The 27,784-nt window shown below is 33.4% G+C and overlaps 1 protein-coding gene across 3 annotated transcripts in view; it reads right to left on the reverse strand.

Moving 5' to 3' along the window:
• Positions 1-27,784, reverse strand: part of LOC145687742 (uncharacterized) — a 356,205-nt gene that overhangs the window by 41,294 nt on the left and 287,127 nt on the right. For 2 of the 3 annotated variants that reach the window (XM_081761191.1, XM_081761189.1), the window contains exons 6-11: positions 23,166-23,345; positions 18,446-18,599; positions 16,781-16,977; positions 15,354-15,934; positions 8,020-8,183; positions 7,700-7,826 (exon numbers count right to left, since the gene is read on the reverse strand). In XM_081761191.1, the coding sequence (XP_081617317.1) occupies positions 7,700-7,826; positions 8,020-8,183; positions 15,354-15,934; positions 16,781-16,977; positions 18,446-18,599; positions 23,166-23,345 (1,403 nt within the window). The remainder of the gene's footprint in view (positions 1-7,699; positions 7,827-8,019; positions 8,184-15,353; positions 15,935-16,780; positions 16,978-18,445; positions 18,600-23,165; positions 23,346-27,784) is intronic. The other variant, XM_081761190.1, reaches the window with a different exon arrangement.

Consider the following 27,784-nt stretch of genomic DNA (forward strand, 5'->3'; position numbering starts at 1 on the left):
TTGGCCACTACAGGTCCAGAGTTTTGAAATCAGCCGAGTATAACGATATTTTGGATTTCGGTGGATATGAATGAAACTGTGATATGTTGTAGATGTCGTGATCCTGAGAAAAAAAAATGATAATTTGTGCCTACAGAGCAACAATAGGTCAGTTGGTAGAGAATTTGTTTGCATTCGGGAGGTTCAACCCGGGTCAGCCATCCTGTCGTGGGTTTTCCTTTGTTCCTCAAGGTGAATTTCGGGATATTATCTATAATAAATGGTGCTAGCCATTACTCTCCCCAACCCTTCTCCGGGTTGTTGGGTAGGATAAGATCTAAACCTTTTCAGAGATTCATACAATTCCACCAAAATTCCAGAATATCGTTACCTTCTGCTGTTTTCAAAAATGACCCATTGTGGGCAAATGGTCAATGATTGTTGATTGTGCCCATTGATACTTTTTCTCAGGATCACAATATCTACAACATATCACAGTTTAAAATAATTCCACTGAAATCCAGAATTCCGTTACCTTCTGCTGTTTTCAAAAAAAAGTGACCCTGTAGTGGCCAAACGGTCAGTGATGTGCACATTGAGACTTTTCTCAGAATCACAACATCTCCAACATATCACGGTTTCAAGGAATTCCACTGAAATTCAGAATACCGTTACCTTCTACTGTTTCCAAAAAAGTGGCCTTGTAGTGGCCAAACAGTTAGTGATTGGTGGTTGTGCCTGTTGAGACTTTTTCTCAGGATCACAATATCTACAACATTTCACGGTTTCAAGTAATTCCATTGAAATTCAGAATACCGTTATCTTCTACTGTTTTTTTTAATGGCCCTGTAGTGACCAAACGGTCAGTGATGGGTGGTTGTGCCCATTGAGACTTTCTCTTAGGATTAGAATATCTACATATCTACAGCATATCGCGGTTTCAAGCAGTTCCACCTAAATCCAATTTCCATAAGGATTGTGCGGGGTCGTTTTCAACATAGATGAAGTTCGGGCCTTGGAGGGTTTTTATCATTTCAGTTTGACGGTGCAGCTTAGGAGGAGAGGGGTATCTATATATATCTATATCTATCTATCTATCTATCTATCTATCTATATATATATATATATATATATATATATATATATATATATATATATATATATATATATATATACCTTTCGAGTCCTCGTCTGGAGAGACAAATTGCACTATGTGGCAAATTCACAAAAAGAATAATAGATTAGATCTACCAATGTATCAAATAGTTATATCGATTCTTTCCAGATAGCAGCTGAAGTCAATATTGCTTGTCATTAGCATCACTTATTAGTGTAGCAATCGATTCAACTGCTTGCTGTATTCGTAGAGTAATGCTAATGGCTTCAAGTTAATCTGCGACATTGCTAGATTGTGAAATTTTGATTCCGCATAGCGGCTAAAGGAGGCCTCGGAGGGCATACCATCATATAATATTTTCGCTTTATTTTGGGCTGTAGAATAGTGCTCTGTGGTCCGTAGGCGCCATTTTTAGAACTCTCTCTCTCTCTCTCTCTCTCTCATATATATATATATATATATATATATATATATAATATATGAAAAAAAATCTTTCATATGAAATGAAATCTTTGAGTTTTACTTCCCACAATTATGCCGGTTAGGCTAAAGGAGACGGTGATGATGAGAGATGAATGAAATGATGGAACGAAGAAAGTGGGAGGAAACGGGAGAACCCCGAGAAAACCCACGAGCACGATATATATATATATATATATATATATATATATATATACAGGGTGTTAATGAACTATACCGACAAACTGTAAGAGGTAATTCCTCACATCAAAGTAAGAGAAAATCTTCATATGAACCTGTGAGGAAAAGTGCATAGTTTCAGAGCTAGGACTATCCAAAATCGTGAAAAAACCAAATTTCAACACGCCCTATTTCAAATTCGAGAAACTGTGGATGGTAGTCCTTATCAGCTTAAAGGAAGTTATGCTAATGCAGTCCAAAAATGCACATTTCAATAATGTTCAATAGATGTACAGAGTATTCCCTGCAGGGTGAAATTTCCAGACATGCCATCAACCGAATTTTGAGATATGCTCTGACTTTATGATGGTCCAGAGTAGGCAAACGATAAGTTTTGACAGCAGTGAACACGGAATCCTTTGGCGTGATGTGGGAAGTGTTAAGAATCATCAGCAGCACGGTTTCTTGTACTCGGGAAAACGCATGTGGCGATGTTTTCTTTCACGCTTATAAGTGAAGAAAACGTGAAATATGACGTGACGAAATACATCGCATCACACATTATTTTGAACACGAAAAAACATGAAGCTGCCGGTTCTTAACACTTCCGACTTCCCTACGAAACATTGGATGTCCATTGTTGTCAAGGCTTACTTCCTGCGTACTTTGGTCCCTCCTTGAAATCAGGGTATATCTGAAAACTGTATTGAGAGCATATCTGAGAATTACACCCTATAGGGAATACCCTGTACACCTATTGAAAATTGAAGAAATATGGACTTTTGGATTGTGTATGCATGGCTTCCTTTACGCTGATAAGAACTACCATCCACAGCTTCTGGAATTCGAAATAGGGCCTGTTGAAATTTAGCTTTTTCGCAAATTTGGACAGCCCTAGCTTGAAACTATGCACTTTTCGCCATAGGTCAATATGAACTTTTTCTCTTATTTTGATGTGAGGAATCAGCTCTTACAGTTTGTCGATATAGTTCATTAACACCCTGTATATATATAAATGATCAAAAATGACCCATATTAGTGTCGAATGTATAATTTTCGGGGTCGCTGAAACGAACAATGACACTTCCGATGCCGTTTAAATTGAAATTCAGGCCCCATTAGTACTCCTAAGGGGAGATGATAACCTGTAAAAATAATTGAAAATGACCGATATTAATGACGAATTCACAGTTTTTAGCGTCCCTAAGTTGATTGCTGACAGTTTAGGTGCCCTTTATGTCCAAAATGAAACGTATTCTCTTCGTGCGAATAACAGGCACTCTGCTAGTACAAAATAAAATTAAAGAGTTAATCATAATTTTGGGCTGTATCTCATAACCATACCATGTACTGTCATCCTAGTGTTCTAATGAAGAGCTTCATGAGGATATACTTCAGAATCAGTCTCGCTTTACCAGGTGGAGTGCTTTTCGTTTAGTATCATATTTCAAATTTACAAAAAAAAAAAAAAAAAAAAGTTTTCTCAATTTTCTCGAGAACTACGGATGAGCTTTTATACTGACGCATATCATTTTGTTTTACTCAGTGACGTATACCGATTGGTATGTGTCTGATCTTTGGACACTTTTCTACCTATCAAACGCTAATAATATTCAGTGGTGGATCTAAAAGGTAAAAAATTCAGGGAGGGGGCAACAAGAACCCAGACTGTGATATGTATATTATGTGTTTACTATAAATTTTCAAATATATATAAATAATAGCTTCAATTATTTTTCACTCAAAAATCGGGGGGGGGGGATTCGCCCCGGGCTAGATCCGCCTCTGATAATATTGTGGAATTTATGTATTTTTGATAATTTATTTAATTTATATATCTTTTAGTTTTCAATATTGTGCGTATATAATTTTTTCTTTTCATTTGTCATTTCTTTGCCCTGCTGCATTCTTACCGATCAACCCATCTCATCCATTTTATCTTTTTCCACTAAATTTTATCTGTTTTCAGAGTGGTAATACTATCCCATGACAATGTTTTTCAACACAGCTCTCTTCTGGGCTCTTCGTTACTACCCATTTATTCTTTTCTCCCTACTTTCTTCTCTCTCTGTTGAAATATATAGTGAAAGTGCGTACTGTACTGCTTTAGTGTGCATGATTCAGTGTTTTCTGCTAAATAATTCAATTTACATTCAATGTTAGGGTTACCTTGTTCCAACTATATTGTTGGAACAAAGGGATCCCCTATAAATGCTTCTCACAACTAAACCTTATCACCCAACAATCGGGGATCTGCACATAGTACCAGTATATATTTATATATACAGTAATTGTCAAAAGTCTGAGCACATTATTCAGATTTTTCAGAATTTTCCAAATAAAAGGCACTGTGTCCATACAAAAGCATGTTTATTGGATAACAGGAAAGTGATCATGTTATATCCCTTTGGGGTAGCTTTACACCACAAATACATATATGTCTTTGTTTCCAATTTATCTTTAATCACATAGTAATTATCTTCAAATATCTGTTTTTACCTTACAATTGTCTTTCTAAACTTACACAGCAGTTTTGTTTCATATTGTATACTTTAAATGCATTCAAACTTGAGATGGCTTAGGTCACCATTTAATATTATTCAATTGAGCTAATTTTTCCCTGTGCTACCTTGGTGTGCTATGGAATCATTTTAGGAGATGAGACTGAAAAACACTCAAAGTCGAAAAATAAGGACCACTCCTATATACAGCAGGGGCGGATCCAAGGGGGGGGGGGGGCGATCGGGGCGATCGCCCCCCCCCCGGAAGAGGTAACTTTCTTATTTTATATATATAATTAAAACCCATCCCGAAGTTTGAAGCCCTTAAAAGTAGCAGTATGACAACCCACCGCCCCCCCAGAAGTCGGTCCTGGATCCGCCCCTGATATACAGGATGTTTCAAAACAACACCGACAACGTTTGGGATGTGATTCCTGACACCACGATAAAAAAAAAAAAAAAGAGAGAAAAAATATAGATCAACCTGGGCGCAGAAGTCCGTCATTTTTGAGCTATAGGCTGCTGAAAACATGAAAAAATGAACTTTAAAAGGCCCATAAGTCCAATACTATGGGATCTACCGTAGGAGGGTCAAGACTTTTCTTAAGAACTAATATGTGTGCTATCCAAAAATACATGTTTCAGAATACTGCGGCACTTCCGCAACAATTTTTATAGAGGTAGTGAGTGAGTACTTCAAATTATATGCTCGTAGCCAAACTCCTTGTATAAAAATTGTTGCGTGAGTACCTTAGGGATCTGAAACATGTATTTTTGGATAGCGCACATATTAGTTCTTAAGTGAAGTCTTAACCCGACTACGATAGATCCCATAGTGTCACAGCTATAGACCTTTAAAGTTAATTTTTTCATGTTTTCGGCAGCCTATAACTCCGAAATGACGGATTTCTGCACCAGGTTGATTTAGACTTTTTGTCTTATTTTGGTGTAAGGAATCACCCCCAAACGTGGTCGGTGTTCTTTTGAAACACACTGTATACTCTAACTGAAATGTTTTTTTTTTTTTTCGCACGGGAAGAATAGGTTTATGGAAAATGTAAGGATATATATATATATATATATATATATATATATATATATATATATATATATATATATATATATGTGTGTGTGTGTGTGTGTGTGTCAATGAAAGTGTAATGATAATAATACAGAAGATACTCCACTTTTGGCATAAATTTTGAAACATCCTACTTACACAGAATACGGCTTTTAATCAAGTTGATATGGTCAGAAAAAATATCTTGAGGTGGGTACTGGGGAATGCTTCAAATGTCATTTCAAACAGGTCAGTCGTTTTCCCGATCTCGAAAACAATGAATTCGACCCAGATATCAGTCATTTTTGACAAGTTTTTCACCTCTTCTCATCCTCTATCGATGGGATTGAACTAGGACTTAAAGGGCTCTGGGAGCATCACTACTCATTTCAACAAAACTGAAAACTATGAATTGCACACTAATATCCGTCGTTTTTTTTTTTTTTTTTAAATTCTTACATGTCATACTTTCCAACTCCCACAGTATTTTTTTCAGATTGTAAGTCATATGTCTACCAAGCTGGGTATTTATTACTCCAGACGTTCCAGAATTACGTTAGAATATACATCCATATATACCATATTATATATAGCCTATACATGGTTTTCATCAAGTATGGACGGATTTAATTCGCTTATAATTTACATAGAAATGCTCATATTGAAATCAAATAAAGTGCAAACGGTAGCGGAAGGATTAAATTTTTACCTGTAATCTGCACCAGCTCAGTTCATTCACCGCCACACCTCCAACTGGGCGCCATTTACGTCCACACATTCGCGTAGGCGGCGCTGGAATCCACTCACACTCGCACTTCGAGGACGGTCCAGGACGCTTCCTGTCTCCAAGAACTTAGCATGCCACTTTCGGATTGCACTCTCAGTCGGTGCCGGCTTTTTGAACTCTTTGGTGAACTTTCGACACACCAGAATTGGTGATTTTAGCTCTGCGTACCACAGAACACATTGCCCTCCCAAACTGACCCTTACCCTCCCTCTCCCTCTCTCAACGTGTTCAGAGTTGCCGCTTATCTAACAGTGTTGCCAACTAAAAATTTAATCCTTCCGCTACCGTTTGCACTTTATTTGATTTCATTATGAGCATTTTTATGAAAATTATAAGCAAATTAAATCCGTCCAGACTTTATGAAAACCCTGTATATATATATATATATATATATATATATATATATATATATATATACGTGTGTGTGTGTGTGTGTGTACGAGCAATGCCTTGGGCGTTTCCCTATAAATTCCCAATCCAGATGACATGCCCATTCTTTCCTAAACTTGGGCTGAAATGTAATTTGGATTGTCATCTAGCAGTATAGCGACCACGCAAACTAATGGATGCGACACTAATCTGGGTCGTTTGAGGTAATTTATTTTTCATTCCTACTAAACCCCTTGCTGATGGCAGATTAACTTAAACTCTAACGCTATTAGAAATGTAACTATTCATCTGAGCAAAACAAAACAGTGGATTCGACATCACTAATATCGGCCGTTTTCGATTATTTTTACGTCACCTACTATTCCCTATTGGTGGTTATGGGGACTAAACATGGACTTAAAGCGCATAAAAAGTGTCACTATTCTTCTTAGACACCCCAAAAACTATAGATTTGATATTAATATAGGTTATTTTGATTATTTTTACCATACTTTATTTTCCCCTGTCGTCACTCCAGAGTAAAAATCAAAATGAATAGTTGTAGTAACAGCGAGTAAATGTCAAACAATGAAAATCACATTTGTAGAATTAATATTTCCTAAAATATTCGACAAGCATTGTATAAGTGATATTAGTTCTCTTCTTTCTTTTTTGTTTTTAGTTTAACGTTCCACGATTTTTGCTCTGAGGCTAAGGAAGACGGTGATGTTAATAAATGAAATAGTGGAATGAAGAAAGTGGGAGAAAACGGAAGAACTTTGAGATACTCCACGTACACGATGCTTGTCCAGGACAAAGCCCGCTTTGCGCGAGTTGTATCGATTAAAAGACCTCAGGAACGAGATTAAACCACCGCGGCCCATAAGCGACATTGTTCATATAAGAAAGAAGGAATGATAGGATCTTTCGTAGTTTTTCGCAACTCGCTTATATAATAATATTTAGTTGAATAATTGTGTCATAAACTGATTATGTAAACCCAATCATCCTTTTTTAGGCGTTTAGCCATAATCAATTCATCAATTTGCTTCAAAGTTATAGCTTTCATAAGCGGCTGTGGCAACATTTTGACATATTTGTTAACTTTTAAATGAATATTTAGTATACTTCTTTCGTTTGGTATGGCAGATTGTAGAAAGCTCATTCTCTTTAACCACTATGTAAAAACACAAAGGCATATTACTCAAGAAATATTTGCGTTTGTTATAAAGAATAGAAATACTTACTCGCTAGGTACATGTGAGCAATAACATGCCATTTCTGTAGTTTTCTTGTTTGAAATCAACGTATGACTGCTTATTTCCATATGGTTTAAGTTTGGGGAAGACTTGGATTTCCAGAGTGATAATTGACCTGTAATGATAATAAATTTCGCTTCAATAATAGATACACAAGGAAAGCAACAGATACACTTACGCAATATATATATATATATATATTTTCAAATGAAAACCCTTATTGTTCTATATTTCGGTTAACCAAAATATTCACCTTACACTTATATATATTGACACTAACATTTTCATAGTTACAATTACATACATACCTTGTAGTTTTGATCTTAAGTTGAATTTCTCAAAGTGACAGCACGCAGACTCACTATTTGACATATGGCATACTCGACAGTAAGATTTAGAAGCTGAATCAAGCTTTGTAGTACAAATTCTTTTTGATAGATTATTAAGGTGAGGTACAAAGTTTACAGTAAATCTGAAAAAGTGAAAATGTAATTACTTAAATCAATTTAAAAATCTTAAGTATTAGTGTCTACACTGTGTACATGTTAATATAGAAATGGACTTACCTTGATACCGCTGTATTTCTTCTGTTCTATTTTAATATTTTCAATATTTCAACCCTGAGGAGGGTCATGATTATGAACACTATTTTTGCCTGTTGGAAACACATTTTTTTTATCCTGTGTTGTTTTATAGTGTTTTGTGAAGAAAATGAGTCCCAGGTATCTCAAGAAAAATGTATTTGAAATGCATGAGGGAAAACAATCTTAACCCTATTTTGGAAACGAGTGAGTTGATCCCAAAATAAATAAATAAATAAAATAATATAAAATAACACTTATGTGAGCTGAACTGTGGAAACAACAACATGCTGAATATGCACATGCAATTTATTTCCACAATTCAGCTCACATGAGTGTTATCATTGTCTTTTCCACACTCAATTCACTTATTTCTAAAATGAGAGTTACCATTTGCTTTTCACTATGCCCTCCATTTCACTTTTAACGCATGAGTATCTAATATTGTATCCATCTACTGACAAATTTAGGAGAAGAAACCCGTTCTTAGCAACGGCGTTTGTGTGCTCACTAAGTTATTTCATGATTTCGATGTTGTAAGTAACGTACCAACTACCTCACAACAATTTTCTCTTGCACGTGAATAAAAAGCATAGATGGGAAAATTGTTGTGAAGTAGTGAGTACGTTACTTACAACATCGAAATCATGACATAACTTAGTGAGCACACAGAAACCGTTATTAAAACTCATTTGTTCTCTTCAATTTGTCAGCAGATGGATACAATATTAGATACTTAGGCATTAAAAGTGAAATAAGTTTTCCTTAGAAATAAGTTGTTCTTGAAATACCTTGTCTCATTTTCTTTACAGGGCAGCACAAAACAACAGAGGATGGGAAAATAATGCGTTTCCTGTAAGCAGAAATAGTTTTCGTGACCGTGAACCCGTGAGGATCGAAATACTGAAAATATTTAACAAATAAACAGAAGAAATACAACGGTATAAAAGTAAGTCCATAGTTGTACATTACATTGAATATTAATATACGCACTCAAGATATTAGGTAGGAGTAACTGAAATTCACTTTTAACTAAACTTTTATTACAATATATCAATATAATCTATATATGATGGGTGGGTGTTACGTTATAAACTGAATCTTTCATAATCGTGTAGCAATATCTACGGCCAACTCGATTATCCACATTTTGGGACTGTTATTATTTTTATTTATATCTTACTTATATAATTTAATTTAATTATATAGTAGAAACCATCGTACGCCAAAACGTGTACTTAATCTGAATAGAGTTAAAGTCACACAAACTACGCAGGTGTTTTTTTTCTTTTTTCTTTTTTTAGCAAAACCATTTATTTTTAATGCTTTACAAATGAGAAACAAAGATTATATACTGCGGTAAACCTTACCATCGCTTGTCAGTTTTCCAAATTCGTAAACGACAAGACTAGATGTGGAAGTTATAAAGTAGCGATTCGTGCTTTTTAATCTACGTATGGTTCCTAACCAATGGAAAGAAGGCCAGTTTTATAATATTCAAATTTCCTTATCTTTATATCTATAGTAAATATTTATTTTAGTGTTTTCGAAAATTCCGCTTCTAAAAGGAAAAAAAGGGTAATTTCTATAGTACTGGAGTTAAAATTTTCGTTTTTAAACTTACTGCACCTTATTCTTCCCAAGCGAAGAACGGACACTTCTGTTGAATTGTTTCAAATGAGCTACATGTATTTTGAAATTAGTAAAACTAGAGACAGTTTGACTAGAAAAATATTAAATAGAATATATTGTGTATTCTATCTAGATCTATTTATAACTGAAGTAAAAGATTAACATAAATTTTGAATTTTTTAAGTCTCTTCTTACATATGGTATAATATTCTGGGGAAATTCCCACAAAAATAACTTGTTGTCCGTGATTCAATGAAAAGCCTTAAGGACTACAACAGGCACCAAAATAGAGATTCGTGTAGGCCATTTTTTAGGAAACGAGGAATATTGTGTTTACCTTCTCTCTCTATATATATTTCCAATGTTGCTCTTTGTTAAAACCAACATTGACGTATTTAACACACTATCAACGCATAAATATGAAACCTGGAGAAGAATAAACTTCTCAGTAAACAACATTGAACAACATTATACGAAAGGAATTAAACGTTTGTGGGCACTATTTTATTTAATAAACTCCCTCATATGTTCGAATGGAGGAACAAATAGGAACATTCAAAAGGTTAACAAAAAAATTATGTATTAGAACTGCGGCGGCCGCTGAAGGGGAGCCAATGTGCCATGGCACTACCACAAATGATACAAAAATAATATAAATAATATTTGCATCTTACTAAATAACAAACTTTTTAATTTTATGCACAATACCTTACTTGCTGAGTTTTGATGCTGAGTATTTAAGTGTAGTGCTGTTTTCTTCTTTCTCTATATTTGTAACTACTATTCGTGAAACCAGAACAATACATTGCGATGAATGCGGCAAGTAATTTAGTGAAATATCCGTTTTCATCCCTATCATATGACGACAAACAAACTGGAAGCAGGGAATTCAGGAAAGCAAATGCCTAATTTAAAATTGTGAGTTAAGCAAGTGATCCGTAAAAAGGAAAGATTGCATCAATTTAACATGAACATATATTTGAAAAAAAGTTCGAATTTGTGGTTGTGATGTAGCCAACCCTTTATTTTGTTTTCCGTGTGTTGTGTTGTGGGGGGGGGGGGGGTTGCAAGCGGGACAAAATCTGCTTTTTGTTTATAATAAGTTTACTGTAGGCACAAACAACTCCATTCTAAATAACTCTCTCTCTATATATATATATATATATGTGTGTGTGTGTGTGTGAGTGTGACTGTAATAAAATAATGTTATTTGTGCCTTTACATGTACTTTTTTTTTTTTTTTTTTTTTTACGGATATGCGCTTATTTATTGTGTACGTTTTGGAACTACCATATCATATATTCACGAGCCACCACTGTATTAGAATACTGCTGATATTCCGTGAATGAATACCCAAATATGTAAATGAATTTAACTATTGATAGTATTGAAGATGTCTACTTTTGTGTATTTTTTATATCATAGACTTAGCTTAGAAGTCTAAAAATACAATTGTGTATGTATGTTATTATATGGTATGCATATATATCTTTATCATTTGAGAGTCGTATTCATACACACGAATTGGTGCAATATATATGATTGTAAAGGCGAGATAAAATTGAATTGAATGACTACCGAAACTTTCATGTTAGGAAATAGATTAACGAGCAAATCATTCATTTGTGTAATGATTGAAGGCTTTGTAATGTTATATGACATTTAGCTGCTTTAATGATATACATGATGTTATTTAATGAAGTAACTTAACTTGTAGCCCAAATTGGAAACTAGTATATCACTTTCGGAATATTTATTCATATAGGTAATTTAAATACCATAAGTTTAAATACTACAATAGTGTAACCCATAAAGTTCTTGGAATTGCAAAAACCAAATTAGTAAACGCACATTTTTTTCTGATGATTTCGCATTGTGATTTGTAGAACCATTCCTTTTAAATCTAAATAAAAATGCTGTAGTTAGAAACAGGTATGTCACAAACAAAAGTATTACATTAAAACATTTCTTTAATATGAAGGAGCAAATAATTGAAAATCTTAAGCTATTTTAAATTTGGTTTCGAATAAATATCGCAACTTCCTCTCTGGTCTCTCATTCGACAACATAACTTCAGAAAAATAAATTACTAGACCGTTATTTGAAGGTACAGTTAATAAAATTAAAGAAACTGAAAATAAACCTTTATTATGATATCCGACTGCACTAAAAACTGAATGCACTCAACATCCACTCCACGTTGCCGAATTAAACAATCATGTCAGTAGAACTTTCAATGCTTAACTGAGAATATGTGAATAAACGTAAGCTTAAGTGAATGACGTAATTCAAATATAATAATAAATATAATTAATAGAAAAATGAGTACTGTACGAAGCGCTCAGTCATACAATAATGCCTTAGTAGCGCAACAATATGTTTAAAAAATTGTTTGTTAGTGTATTTTATTTTGCATTCAGATGAGTTAAAGCATCTTCTTTAATGTACGGATTATGTTAATTGCATAATTGAATTATTGTCAGGACAATGGGTGAACATTTCACCTATATTGTTAAATGATAGATAGCTACGGAGAACGCCTTACGTATTGTTGCACGATAGAGGAGTGAAGAAAAGAAGAATTAGGGTATTCATGTACTTAAAACTTCCTTCGTATAAGTTGGTGCAATTGTACGTTTCATTTACTTGGGTTCTATTCATAGCATAGATACTAATTGGATTTAATTGATAGAAAATGATAAAATCTTCTAGAGAATTCACTGGAAATATATATAGGGTGGTCAAAATAAGTGTTACAAGCCAATATCTCGCGAGCTTTACATGAAATAAGAAAAATATTAAGAGTCAATGTACAATACAGAGGGGCCTAAAAAATGAGTCGAAAATGAGGTTCCCCGCCCCCATTTTGGGGGGAGGGGGTGTACGTGAAATTTTCAAATCGAAACATAGGTCGAGTGATACCTTGTTCGAAAGAGCTTGGAAAATTGAACAATTTTTGTAGGAAACAATTTTTGATATGGGGCACCGTTTTCAAGATGGCTCCCAAAAATGGTCCTGTATCAGATAAAATTTCCAGAACTTATAAATCAGAAACGGCTGAGTAGAAAACGGTGAAACAAAAAATGAAAATGGAAAAAGCCATAGGCAACGTGGAATTGTATTGTTGAAGTGTCCTCAGGGCCCCATCATGGGGCCCCGGGACTAACTTGAAAATTTCAAATGAGAATATAGGTTGAGTGATACCTTGTTTGATAGATCGTGGAAAGCTAATCAGCTTAGTACAAAATTTGTTTTGATTTCTGGCAAGCCTGTTTAAAAATGGCCGCCGAAAATGGTTCCACATTCATATACAGAGCGCAGTGTTCAAATTGAGTGTTATACGACAATATTCCGCGAACTATGCATCAAATAAGAAAAGTGTTAAGAGTCAATGTACAATACAGGCGGCCTAAAATATGGGTTAAACATGAGGATCCCCCGCCCCCCATTTTAGAGTTATAGGTGTACGTGGAATTTTTAAATGGCAACATAGGGCGAATGATACCTTCTTTGATAGATCGTGAAATACCAAACAGCTTAGTACAAAATTAGGACCTCGTGTTTGACCCATTTTTTAGGCCTGTCTGTATTGTACATTGACTCTTAACATTTCTTATTTGATGCATAGTTCGCTGGATATTGGCTTGTAACACTCAATTTGAACACTGCACTTTATATCTGAATGTGGAACCATTTTCAGCGGCCATTTTGAAACAGGCTTGCCTGAAATCAAAACAAATTTTGTACTAAGCTGTTTGGTTTTCCACGATCTATCAAACAAGGTATCACTCGACCTATATTCCCATTTGAAATTTTCAAGTTAGTCCCGGAACCCCATGATGGGGGCCCTGAGGACACCGAGACAACACCATTCCACGTTGCCTATGGTGTTTTCCTTTTTCATTTTTTGTTTCACCGTTTTCTACTCAGCCTTTTCTGATTTATAAGTACTGGAAATTTTATCTGATACAGGACCATTTTTGGGAGCCATCTTGAAAACGGTGCCCCATATCAAAAATTGTTTCCTACAAAAATTGTTCAATTTTCCAAGCTCTTTCGAACGAGGTATCACTCGACCTATGTTCCGATTTGAAAATTTCACGTACACCCCCTTCGCCCCAAAACGGGGGGTGGGGGAACTTCATGTTTGACTCATTTTTTAGGCCCCTCTGTATTGTACATTGGCTCTTAACATTTTTCTTATTCGATGTATAGTTCGCGAGATATTGACTTGTAACACTTATTTTGACCCGCCCTGTATAATATAATGGGAATGTTTAATATGAAACAAGATTGATAACGAAATGATGAAACCGAGAGATGTGACGTATTTAATTTTTGAGTTTTAAGTCTAAGGAGATTCGAATAGAAGGGACCACAATGATAAAGAAAATTAAATAATAGAAGAATAATGATGGTATTTCTAAGACGTGACAGTTGAGTTTCGCCGCTAATACAAATTCCTGTTGGAAAGTTCTTCCTCAAGCTGTTGTCTTGAGAAGTTAATAAAACCAGGATTCAGATGTTAGAACTCTCTATTACCTTACGTATGACAAATTTTCTGTTGAGGTTTCTCCTTTTCTTCTTTTATTGAATCCTGTTTATTCATCACGTTTTGATTAATATTTGTTGTTGTATTTTCTTTATCAAGATATAACCCTTAGCTTGTTCAATATCAGATTTTCCTCATCAATGAATGCATATGAATATCTTTAATAGTAATGTGTTAATTATAAGAATTTAATTTCAATTAAGACGTGAATTAATGCGTTAAATGACAAAGTGCTTTCGTATATTGTGTAACAATTCCCAAAGGTTTCATTATTGGTGTAAGAAAATTACAAATTCCTCAGTTGATTTTTTTTCCACATTTTTATCGTTTATACTATCAACTTCTTTTGTTAGGCACCAATGAGAACAAAATCAACGGCTTATTGAGGATTAAAACAATACTAAAATTAAACTTATATTCACTCACCATCTTCCTAATCACGAAAGTTACAGGTTTCAACCTTTAGTGTTTCTTCGTTAAGAACAAATACATAAATGTTTAAGTATTAGTGGAAACTCACCCTGGAAATATTAAGTCAATTTGCTTAGCTGAATAGTTATTCATTGTTACTTCTCCTTCAGTTTAACACTAAAAGTTGTGGAATAAGTTTATATTTGAACCTTTCTGCTAAATAATGTTTCAAACTACTCTTTCATAGGGAGGTAAGAGACAATTTATGTGGCATTAAATCATTATAAGTAACTGCATTTTTATTATGCTTTTATGTCCGTTTAAATTTGTAGGATATACGCCATACTATACTTATCATTATTCTCTTGTTTCAGACATAACTATTTAGAGAAGTTAGAAAGTACAGCACATACTTTGTCTCGTACCTTCCTAGCCTTCCCTATATATGAAATATACACGCACTTACGGCTGTTTTCTTTTCAAATTTTGTTCTTTTAACTTTTGCAGTTCTGTATTTTGAAAGGCTGATTTTCCCGCGGTATTTGTCTCCTCCCATAAAGACAGTCTTGATGTTTGTGTGTTTGAATAGTTCCTAACTGCCACTTGAGGATTGCATAAGTTCTTGACTAATACTAATTTTCTAATCGCAACATCTTGTCTTACGTCACAATTAGAAAGTATACTGCCAGTCTTTTGAAATTCACTAACTTTACATAAGTCTGAATTTGTTTTGCGTTGGTGATTTGTACATTTGTTTAGTTCAGTCTCAGGCACTTGAAACACTTCTCCCTCTTGCTTTTGTGAATTACTGACTTCAATATTTTTTCTTTGCACATATTTTGTTGATTCTACTTCTTTGGTTGAACACTTTTCTTTAACAATCACTAACATTTTAGGAATTACTTGTTTCGACGTGTCACTTGAACACTTCTTTGTGACAATTTGCCTATCATCGAATGCGATTGAAGAACTAAGCTTTCCTGTTCGCTTTAATTTCTTCACAGGTTCGCCACATTGCTTCAACTCACACAAAACGCTGCAGAAGACCTGAAAGGAGGAATTTGTAAAGTATTTGAAAGGATTTAACAATATTTTTTAAAGAAGAAAATGTGAAGGCTAAAACTGTAGAAAAGTTCTTAAAAAGTTATTTATTGTATATCAAAGATTGAAGAGTAATAGATAGCATATTATTAAAGACCATAGAAGGAAAGATTTTTACAAATACTTTGATAACTTTTTATGCAACTACCGTAAATCCTTGAAAAAAAAAAAAAAGGAATCAAATTATACTAGAATGTTTACATTTCCATGCACCATAATTTATCTGAATACGATTTTCCATACCAGAAATCTGGAGAATTACTGCTTTTTCACGTAATGCATATACGTATCAACACATTATTTATTTCATAGAATCGATGGTAGATATAAAACACAAAATAGTTGGCTAATTAAATTGGAATATGCTTGTTAATATTTTGATATTTATTGTTCACTTTCAGTTTACAGCTTCATGTATAAATACAATGTAAGCTGAAACAAGTCTGTTTTATTAAAAATGCACAAAATGAAATGAAACTTTAACGTCCCACGTTTAAGCCTGTAAATTAAAGATGCGGATGATATGGGCAAATGGACGAAGATGAAGAATTGCTGGAATGACAAACTAGGAGGAAAAGACATAACCCCCAGAAAACCCACGAATACCCGTTGCTTTCAACAAACTCACTTGAACTAGAATCGAACAAATACCTTTTAGCACCACAAGTAAGCATTCTACCAATGAGTTGTTGAAAATGAATTGATATAATTTGGTTATTCGTTATAAGCAAAACCATTCCAATATATAGCAACAAAAAAATAAATACAATGAAACTTTCTAAAAATACTTACATCCATTTGATTCAGCTGAACTAACAAATCGTTTAACTTTAGTTTCCTTTGTGAAGGATGAAACATAAGTCCTTTCGTTAAAAAAGGCACTAATGCTTCTGGAATATGTCGCTTCCCAACATCGAAATAATCGAGATCTTGTAAAGAGTAATATTGTAACAATTCTTCTCTTGTGCAGCTTTCAAATGGTGGTGTATCTGTTTGATTCAACACAAAATCATGAGTGAGAATGAGAATATTAATATCTACATTAAAGAAAAATAAATAAACATGTAGGTTATTATATCTTAAATAATTTGTCGTACTATTTGCAAAGATGGTATACGAATATAGAGACTAGTAAGTTTGCCTATTAAGGAAAACAAATCGTTCATTATTGTGTTTTAAAGTAGATCTTTATTATAAGTAAAGCTACATAACTGCACTTACAATATAGCTAATCTACCATGTCATCATTTGTTATCTCATTTCTCAAATTAAAGTTTAATAACAGGTTTGTTCCATATATTTTTGTTCTAAATATTAGACATTTTTTTTAAAAAATTAGGTTAGGTCCAAACTCCATATTTGATAGCCCATAACTCAGAAATCAAAGGCGTACAAATGATCATATACTAAGTTTGTTAATGTCTACCTGCATGCCAAGTTTAGTCAGAATCGGACGAGTTTAATCATTCGAGAACGATATTGACTGACTCTGTGACTGATTTTTTAATAGAAAAGTCAAATGAAGGACGAAAATAAAACTAGAAGCGGAAAGAATATGTAAGCACCTTCAAATTTAATAATATTTGAATTATATTAAATGTCTAGGACAAATTAACGAAGCACTGACCACAATTTGCTATTACTGTTCCTGCAACCATTGTATCCATCTTTATCAAAGTATCATAATAACCTTTCTCAATTATTTACTAGAAATTCGTCAATTTGTTATGATAATACATGTTAATCAATCCTTACTTAACCATACTGCTCCTGCTGTGACGATTTTGAAGTATCGAATACAGATAGTAAATTTCTCACTACTTTTCAAGTTTTTGATGATGGTACACTTATCATCCAGTTCTCCAGTTTAATTACTCCTTAACGCATACTGAAAATTAATCCTATTACTTGTATTCATGCCACACTTACATAGCAGTTTTCAAGAATAAAGAACTTTAGTCAAACTGGCCTATACATTCATATGAATTCGTAACAAGCTGAAAGAGGGTATTCCTTTCTCATTATGCGAAAAGAATGAGCGAAAAAATATAAACAATTTAAAGGTACTTTTGTACATACCTTGCAGCAAAGTAAAAAGAGAAAAATATTCGAATTTCCAATTTGTGGTTATGTTCATAGATAGATAGAAACATGCTAAATATTGCAATTTTACTTGTAAAATTATAGTATCTTATTCAAGAGATTTTTTTAAATATGTGTGTATATAAATCATATTTAATTTTTATTTCCATAACAAAAAACTAACTTTCTATAATATAGATAATTGATGCAGATTATATTATTAAATTAGTATACAATAATATAATAATTAATCAAAAATATTGGGAATACAGCGCTTAGTAGGTGTACATAAAACTTTGTTTTTCATATATAAGTGGTGGAATAGAATATGATGCAAACACTATACATAGCAAATAGTGAAAAAAATATGCTTACTGGTAAACAGTTCCCAAATTACCAAGCAGAAACTGTAAATATCTGACTTTTGTACGTGTATGTCATCTCTGAGACTTTCAGGAGCATTCCACTGGAAATTCAACTTTCTGTATTCCTCAAATGGTAACTGTCTTTTCTTTTCCAGAGCCTGTAACTGAGCACGTATTATTTTCTGTTGTTTCAAATGCAAAATAAGTCAAATTCAACATAAATGTAATATTTTTAATTAGCAAAAAGATCCTACCGCCCTTTATCCTTCTCTGTTACAATACGTAATGCTTTTTTTTGCTTGTTTCCCTATAACAACTTGAAAATCAAAATTACCACACTATAAACATTGCAAAAAATTTCAAACATTACGATTAAAGAAAAAGTAATAAGTATATTGATTTTAATATACGATGAATATTTGATTTATTATTATAGTGGTAGGTCAGAAGTTGCTCAGTCTTACTGTATTTTTTTTCTTTATTTCCTTTCTATTTAGTTACTTTATGGAATTGTCCCTAGTTTTTAACGTTTCTTTCATTTGATCTAAAATAGCAACAATAACACACGCTAATCATTTCAAATTAGAAATATCAACGAAAAGGTAACTCAGAAATGAAAGCCTATTTAACAAAAATATTATAAAATTAAGATTCAGAGACATGAGTTTAAAGTTTCTATATATCAAATTAGGCAAGTCAATACGAAACGTAGACCATCCCTTACTTAAAGGACAATTCAAGCCAATAAAGGACAACATGAATCTTATTTACATTAGAAAATTCCTCATTTGGAATAATATAGATATTCTTTCTTTAAAAAGGAAGCGTGGTGGCTCAGTGATAGAGCGTTCACCTCCGGTGCTTGGGGTTCCTCGTTCGATCCCAGCTCGCGCCGTGTGGACTTTGTGGTGGACAAACACCGTGCTCGTGGGTTTTCTCGGGGTTCTCCCGTTTCCTCCCAATTTCTTCATTCCACCATTTCACTCATTTCTCATTATCACCGTCTCCTTTAGCCTAACCGGCATAAGCGTGGAACGTTAAACAACTTAAAGATTTCATTTAATTTTCTTTCTTTAAAAATTAAAAGAATAATAAAAATGAAATAAAATTATTCAAATCATAATGTGTATGTATTATCTTTCACTGTAATTTCTTTTACAATGACAGGGAATGTGGTGGCTCAGTGGTAGAGCGTTCACCTCTGGTGCATGGGGTCCTTGGGTCGATCCGAGCTTGTGCCAAATGAGCTTTGTGGTGGACAAACAACGTGTGCGTGGATTTTCACGAGGTTCTCCCGTTTCCTCCCACTTTTTTATTCCATTATTTCATTAATTTCTCATCACCGTCTCCTCTAGCCTAGCCGGCATAACCGTGGGACGTAAAACTTAAAGATTTCATTTTTCTTTTACAATGATATATTGAATTTATATTGACATACAAAACAATCACATTAAATTATTCTGAATATATATTATTATGCAGTAATTGCGTATTATATTGTTATCTGAATTATTATTATTTTTATTATTATTATTATTATTATTATTATTATTATTATTATTATTATTATTATTATTATTATTATTATTATTATTATTATTCAGGCAAAAATGGTACAGCAATTACCGCATATCAATTTATTTTATTACAAGGTATGATATTACATTCCTAAAGTATTTGTACAAATTTATGTATACTGTTTCATAAAAGACTTATCAACGCACAGGGCACATTACTATAGCTAGAAACGTAAAATTTGGACAAATTATGCAATATATAGGGAAAAAAGCTACAAAGAAATAAAAAGTCTGGCCCAAGATAGGGAAGAAAGAAAAGCTGCGTCAAATCAATCGAGAGATTGCTGACCTGAAATAATGACGATGAAGGAGTTAAAGTGGTACTGCGAAAATGCTGGTTACTCTTATTGAGCTCAATCGGAGATTTGCCCCGGGGTGGGATTTCATAGGTCCAGAGGAAAATTTCCCCGGGCCACCCCCTGAAATCACCACTGCTCAATCATCATGTTGGCTGTTCATTTCTCAGCTTAAAAGCCGACTGTTAGACCTCACGGAGCTTAGTGTTAGGGAGGAAGAGAATGCTTCAGATGCTTGATGTTATTCTCTGTTCACGTGTTCTCGCTTGGCTTTCCCAGTGTTCGCCTGCCTCACTGAATATTTCTTTAAACTCCTAATATTATATTTAATGGATTCACAGTTTTACTGTTACTGAATAAACCTTCCGTCTCTATGTATCTAATTGTAGCAAGTGAGGGAAGAGGAAACAGAGCGGAGGCTCTAAGCTCTGTGCTATTTACTCTCTGAAATCAGCTGCTCCCAATAAAATAGGTAGGAATTTTTTCTGCTTCTTGCAGAAAGAAAAATACTGCAGCAAATATTCGGAAGATCATGTTTCCACTGTTATGTTCATATATAAACTATTATAAAGGAACAAATAAAATCATTTATTCCTGTATTTCATAATTTCGAAATTTAATGCATGTACGTTAACATAACTTCTTCCTTTTTTGGTGCAAGCATTTAGTGAGCGAATGAATGTTCTTAAACTAAATATACAATGTAAATTGATTTACTTCTTAAATGTTACTGTGAAAGAACGCACGAAAGATCGCAAACAAATACGTTAAGTGTTACACTTATATTTCAAATAAATAATTACAAAATATTAACAAGTAGAAAACAATTAATTCCCAAGTCATTTAAGGTGGGAAACTGTCACGACAATTCCGTAAAGTTAGTCCCTGCTAGATTTATGGAACTTCATGCATATTTTGAAGCTTCCTCGTGAATATTATGGTTAGCAAACACATCTCTATAATGGCTGCTACCGTTCGATTCTCGATAGGAACACGTGTGCTTCATATTCTATGTTAAACAGTAGGTCCACGTCTTGGTGCTGAAAATGAATAGTCGAATGCATTGTTCATTTGCTTTAGAAAAGATCAAACTCGAATACATACTTGAATCTCACTCCAGTTTTACAAGCTATAAATATTACAGATATATGAGAAATGAAACTAGTTTACTTTTTACCATCATAGTAGACCTCAAAGAAGGTGGAGGTGGTGATTTTGTAGGGGGTAAACGTCATCGCCATTGCCAGTATGACTTAACATTTGTAAATTCTGGAGTCGCCACTGCATCCACTTTATGTTTTGTTCAAGAAACAAGTGAATAAATCAATGAATATAGTTTTACAAGCATCATTCAAAGGCAATAAATTAGGGTAAAATATGCAATAATATGTGATTTATTACACCCATATGGTATCTGGGTGTAATGTTGTATGTATGGTATCTGGTATATATCTAGATATAATATACAAAAGAGTGTATGTTATAATATGGCATTCTTCCTTCAGTAACTTGGTGTATATTTCACTGTTTCCTCTTATTTATTTTTCCCCACACTTATTATAAAAGATAGATACTTAAGTTTTTTTCAATTTAGAATGTAAACAAAAGCGTTCACACTCCTAAATTATCTTTAAAATAATGAAGATATTATTGTTATATAACAAAAACTTTGATATATGGCAAATTTTAACTACGTTATTATTAACAGTAAAAAGTGTTGTCATTTGCTAGAATATAGCAAACTTTATCTTAATAATGAATAATTACCATCATTTTATTGATTTGCCTGTAGTACATATTAATAGCCAATTAATTCTGTAAAATTTAGTTTTATTTATTGATTGATTTTAGAAGTCGAACAACAATGCTATATTTTGATATATTTAAGTGTAGATTAAGTTCTTACATGCTCAACTTATGACAGTTCCTTTACGTTCCCATCAAAAGCACTTATCTATTTAGACATTTAAAATAAATAAATTATTAATTTAAAACATAAGTATTCCAAACAGAATACCAAGACTACAGCCACCATCAGTAAGTTGATTTGATGATTTTCATATGCTGGCACCATACTTGAGATCTCAAACAAATGTTAAAATGTCTCAACCATTCGTTTCCTCTCCTCTCCATACCACTACCACCACAAATTCTTCTATACACTTAACACTTCAATTAAACATAAATTAAGGAAATTCTGGGAGTAGATATATGCTTCTGAAATGTGGAATTGACTTTACTTAGAGTGTACAGTGGGCCATAAATTTACAAACTTAATGTGTTCCACAATGTTGTTCGCAAACTGAAATGTTCGCAAATCTAAATTATTTTCCCTACTGAAATTAATGTAAATGTAATTAATCCGTTCCAGCCACAGAAACATTTTACAGAAGCATTTTATGTATTTTTTTACATTTTTAACTGTTTTCCTGTGATGAATATAGCATGAATTATAAAATGATTCTTAATTAAAGACATATATGTAATTATGTCTAAAACAATACATAAAGTAAAGTTTTGAACACCACTGTGACAAATAATATCCATGGCAAATGCCCGAAAGCACTACTTGAACATGTGGAATTGTGGGTACAAGCACGTGTGTGCGTCCGTATCTCAAAGTATCGTTCGTGAACTGAGGGGAAGAAAAGTATTCACAAAACTTGTTCGTGAACTGAATCGTTGGCAAAGAGAATGGTTCCTGACCCGAAGATTCACTGTACTCATATGTACACAAAATCTCAACAATATGGGACATGCACTACCCGTGTGGAACATGCACTACCAGAACTGCTTGTCAGTAAAATATTACTGCAGCTAATTAGTGTACTATTAGTATTGAATAAAGAATACTTACTGAGTCAGTCGCTGTTACTGCAAATTCAAAGTTGGATAACTTTGCTACTCGGTCCGTTATTACATGAATGGCATGAGAAGATATTGCAGTATGAATATATCGTTTTTGATGCAAAAAGTGCAACGCTGAACATATTTGCTTCATGTAGGTAATCATGGAGCGATACGTAATTTTGTTCGTCTGAAAGAATAATAACCATTTATTCTAATATTTTGTAACTTAAAATACCTATTTAGAGTAGTTTAGGTATTACATAGAAATGTGGATATTTAAACTTTACACTCTTTTCTATTCATATGTTTAAAAATCAAATATTGTAAAAGTTTGCAAAGAGTTAGACATACCAGTATTAATTTAATCATTTCCGTCACTTTATTTGCAGTTTGTACTTAGCAAGTCAGTCTCATTAAAATACCCTTACTAAGAAGACCACGAAGAACCAAAAAGAAGAAGAAGATAACAAAAATCATATTCAACATATAATGAGGACAATGCAAAAGACACAATATTTACGGGACATTAGGATAGCCTTAATTTCTACTTAGATTATGCACTAGACTTTAAAATATTAGCCTGTACCTTGGAAATAATTTCCAAATAATTGTGTTTCTCGAATAGTTTGTAGATTAATATATCACCTTTAAAAGATTGGCAAAGACATATACTTTTCAAGTTCAACAACACATTTTTAAGTAACGAGCAGAACTTATCCAACTTTTTGTTCAGATACACAGGTTAATATATTATATATATTATGAATTAATTTAATAATTTTACACAAATTGCTGAGTATGTAGTGTCAAAATATGATTTCAAACATTTAAGAACTTCCTGTTTCCTTGAAAAAGTGATAGTAGGCCTACGTTTTACTCTTCCACGATTTCATTTATCCTATGCTGAATTTACACAAATTATAATTCTTTGATTCCACATTACATTTTAGTTTGGAAACCGGAACTAAATTATCAAGCTCCACTTCGCTCAGCTTGTTTCGTTCACTGTCTGCCTATAACTTAAGAAGGAAGAAACTGATAATTACCAAATTTTGCACAAGGAAATTGGACACTGATGACATAAAGACGGAAATTGATTAATCCTACTCTTGAAAAAAGCGGAACATACCAAAAATTTTTCAATTCTTTACATTGGAATCTTCATTTTCACCTTACTCGTAGGCAACTAAGTAATACCTGAATATACTATTGGGTCGCATAATAGTGAAGGTGTTGGAGATTTTACATATAGTACAATGTACTTTATAAACTCATTCAATTCATAGAAACATCCAGAGGGAAAAAATAAGATTTATACTTTTCTTTCCTGAAGATATATCTAATACTAGTATCGATTACCCGCTTCGCTGGGTTAAAATGAAAATTTAAATTCACAACTCCGTATCTCATATGTTTGGTACCCGTGAAATATGCTGTTTTCGTTTTTACTGGCATCGATTTAAAAGGCACTGTTTATTTCAACGACCCCAAAAACTATGAATTCGACAATAATACCGGTCATTTTCGATATATATATATATATATATCCCTCCCCCATTTGCCGGGCTGAATTTGGTTTTAAACGGGGTCGAAAGTGTCACTGTTCGTCTCAGCGACCACAAAAACTATGGTTCAGACACTAATATCGGCCATTTACGATTATATATATATATATATATATATATATATATATATATATATATATATAGCCTTCCCTCCTCCATGTTACGCGGCACGGCATCGGAAGTGTTACCGTTCATCTCAGTGACCCTAAAAACTATGGATTCGACACTTATATGGGTTATTTTTGATCAGTTTTATGTATTGTCCATTCCCCTCCCCAATTTACGGGATTGAATTGGGATGAAATCGGTAATCCATATTCATCTCAGCGTCACCAAAAACCATGGATTCGATACTGATATGGGTTATTTTTGATCAGTTTTATGTATTTTCCATTCCCCTCCCCAATTAATGGAACTGAATTGGGATGTAATCGGTAGCGGAAGCGTCCCTGTTCACCTCAGCGACCCCGAAAATCATGGATTTGACACTGATATTGGCCATTATATATATATATATATATATATATATATATATATATATATATATATATATATATATATATATACTTCCTCCCCCTCCGCCAAGTTGTAGTGCTGCATTTGAATTTAATCAGCACAACGAGTGTCACTGTGCATCTCAGCTACCTCCAAAACTATAAATTCGACACTAATATCAGTCGTTTATAAATGTTCCTCCCCTCCTTCCTCACCTAAGTTGCACTGTCAAAGTGATATAACAAAACCATCTAACAAGTGATATCACCCAATTGTCCGGCTCCGATTTCAATCAAACGTTATCTTCTGATAGAGGACATGTGTGCATTATTTGTGATGACAGAAATTTTTGCCATGGTGTATGTTTGCTATTTTTTTTATAATTTTTAAGAGTTGTGATGTGGTTATTAGAGATTACTGCAGAAATCCCTTACTACCCTTTGTAAACGTAGTGTTAATGAAAGAACAACCATGTAGATACATATAAGGCCTAGGGGGAAGTCGTATGGTAGGTATGACCTTGACGGCACCCATCTTGAAATCCGCCATTTTGAATTAAAGTGAAGTTTTGAAAAATGAAAACCATAGCATGTGACACCTCATTTTAATAGCAAATTTTCCCAAAAAGCCAATGGTATGCTTATTTTTGTTCTGTAGTTAACCAGTATAAATTTAAAACTACTTCTAACGTGCACCAAACGTCCATTATTCGATCTTTCAAATTGGCAACACTCCTAATTTTCACCGCATGTTTTATGATTACAACTGGCAATTTGCAGTTGTTGCCATGGCTCATGTTTTCTAAATTTATTACATTTTTTAAGAGTTGCGATTTGTCAGTTCGTGAATAGTGTTCGGATAAGCATCCAGCAATCTTTCTGAATTTTGAAGACTTGCATTGTAATTATTTATTTCAAACCAGAAGATATGAGAAACCTATGGACCAATGTGACGTAAAGAAATACAAATGAAATTAAAACAAATTGTTGTTATATGAACACAAAATTATCAGGAAATGTAGCCTACATGTTGCTCAAACGACAAACAATAAAATATTTTTAATAAATACAACTTTAAAGGAACAGCAGCACTGATAGAAAATATCAAAGGGGCATAGTATGACTGTTTCCAACACGCTGTTTGTACCATGAACATAATATGAAAACAGGTAACTTGTTTATAAAGTGATCCCGATCAAAACTGACTATAAATCTTACAAATATGAACCTTTGACAACAATTGCTAGAAAACGAATGACATTTTTGTCTTACTAGCTAAAAAAATGCCATAGAAAATAAATAAATAAATAAATAAATAAATAAATAAATAAACAATAAAGAAATAAATATAAAAAAAAAACAAACGACCATTGATTTACACAACAATCATATTTCGTTTTACTTTTTAAAATTAATTTTCATTTGATTTCTCGTCTCATCTACTATCCATTACAAGCTACGTGTTTGGTATTACCTGAATGCAAAGTTTCCTTGTGTGATGATTCATGTTAGTAAACGAGTTTTTGAAGGGCAGGTATAAGAAATAAATAATTACATTGGAAGTCTTCAAAATTCAGAAAGATTGCTGGATGCTTATCCCAACACTATTCATGAACTGACAACTCGCAACTCTTAAAAAATGTAATATTTAGAAAACATGAGCCATGGCAGCAATTGCAAAGTGCCAGTTAGAATCTTAAAACATGCGGTGAAAATTAGGAGTGTTGCCAATTTGAAAGATCGAATAATCTACGTTTGGTGCACATTAGAAGGAGTCCTAAATTCATACTGGTTAACTATAGAACAAAAATAAGCATGCCGTTGGCTTTTTGGGAAAATTTGCTATTAAAATGAGACGTTACATGCTATGGTTTTCATTTTTCAAAACTTCACTTTAATTAAAAATGGCGGATTTCAAGATGGCTGCCGTCAAGGCCCTTACCGTACTACTTGCCTCTAGGCATAATATGTATTAATGAAGCTTTTATCCACTTATTATCATTAATACGCTGACTAGAAGCGGAGGTAAGGTACTTACGCAAATAGTAAGTATAAGCAATTAATATGCCTGTAACTTTTTCCCAAATGGGCGTATTTTAAAACTAACTTCACCATTGTATTCCTGATTAAATTCTAGCCCAAAATTATGTATTATATTACCCTATTCCCATTTAAAAAACTTGATGTTAATTCAAAATGGCGGATTTCAAGATGGATGCCGTCAAGGTCATACCTACCATACGACTTCCCCCTAGGCCTTATATGTATCTACATGGTTGTTCTTTCATTAACACTACGTTTACAAAGGGTAGTAAGGGATTTCTGCAGTAATCTCTAATAACCACATCACAACTCTTAAAAATTATTTAAAAAAGTAGCAAACATACACCGTGGCAAAAATTTCTGTCATTACAAATAATGCATACTTGTCCTCTATCAGAAGATAAAGTTTCATTGAAATCGGAGCCGGACAATTGGGTGATGTCCCTTGTAAGGTCTGAACTTCAGCTATGATGAAAATTTCATTGAGATCGGTCGGGTGGTTCAAGAGTTATTAGGTTTTATTT

This window comes from Thermobia domestica, chromosome 6 (assembly GCF_964235325.1).
Source record: "Thermobia domestica chromosome 6, izTheDome1.hap1.1, whole genome shotgun sequence".
Taxonomy (NCBI): Eukaryota; Metazoa; Arthropoda; class Insecta; order Zygentoma; family Lepismatidae; genus Thermobia; species Thermobia domestica.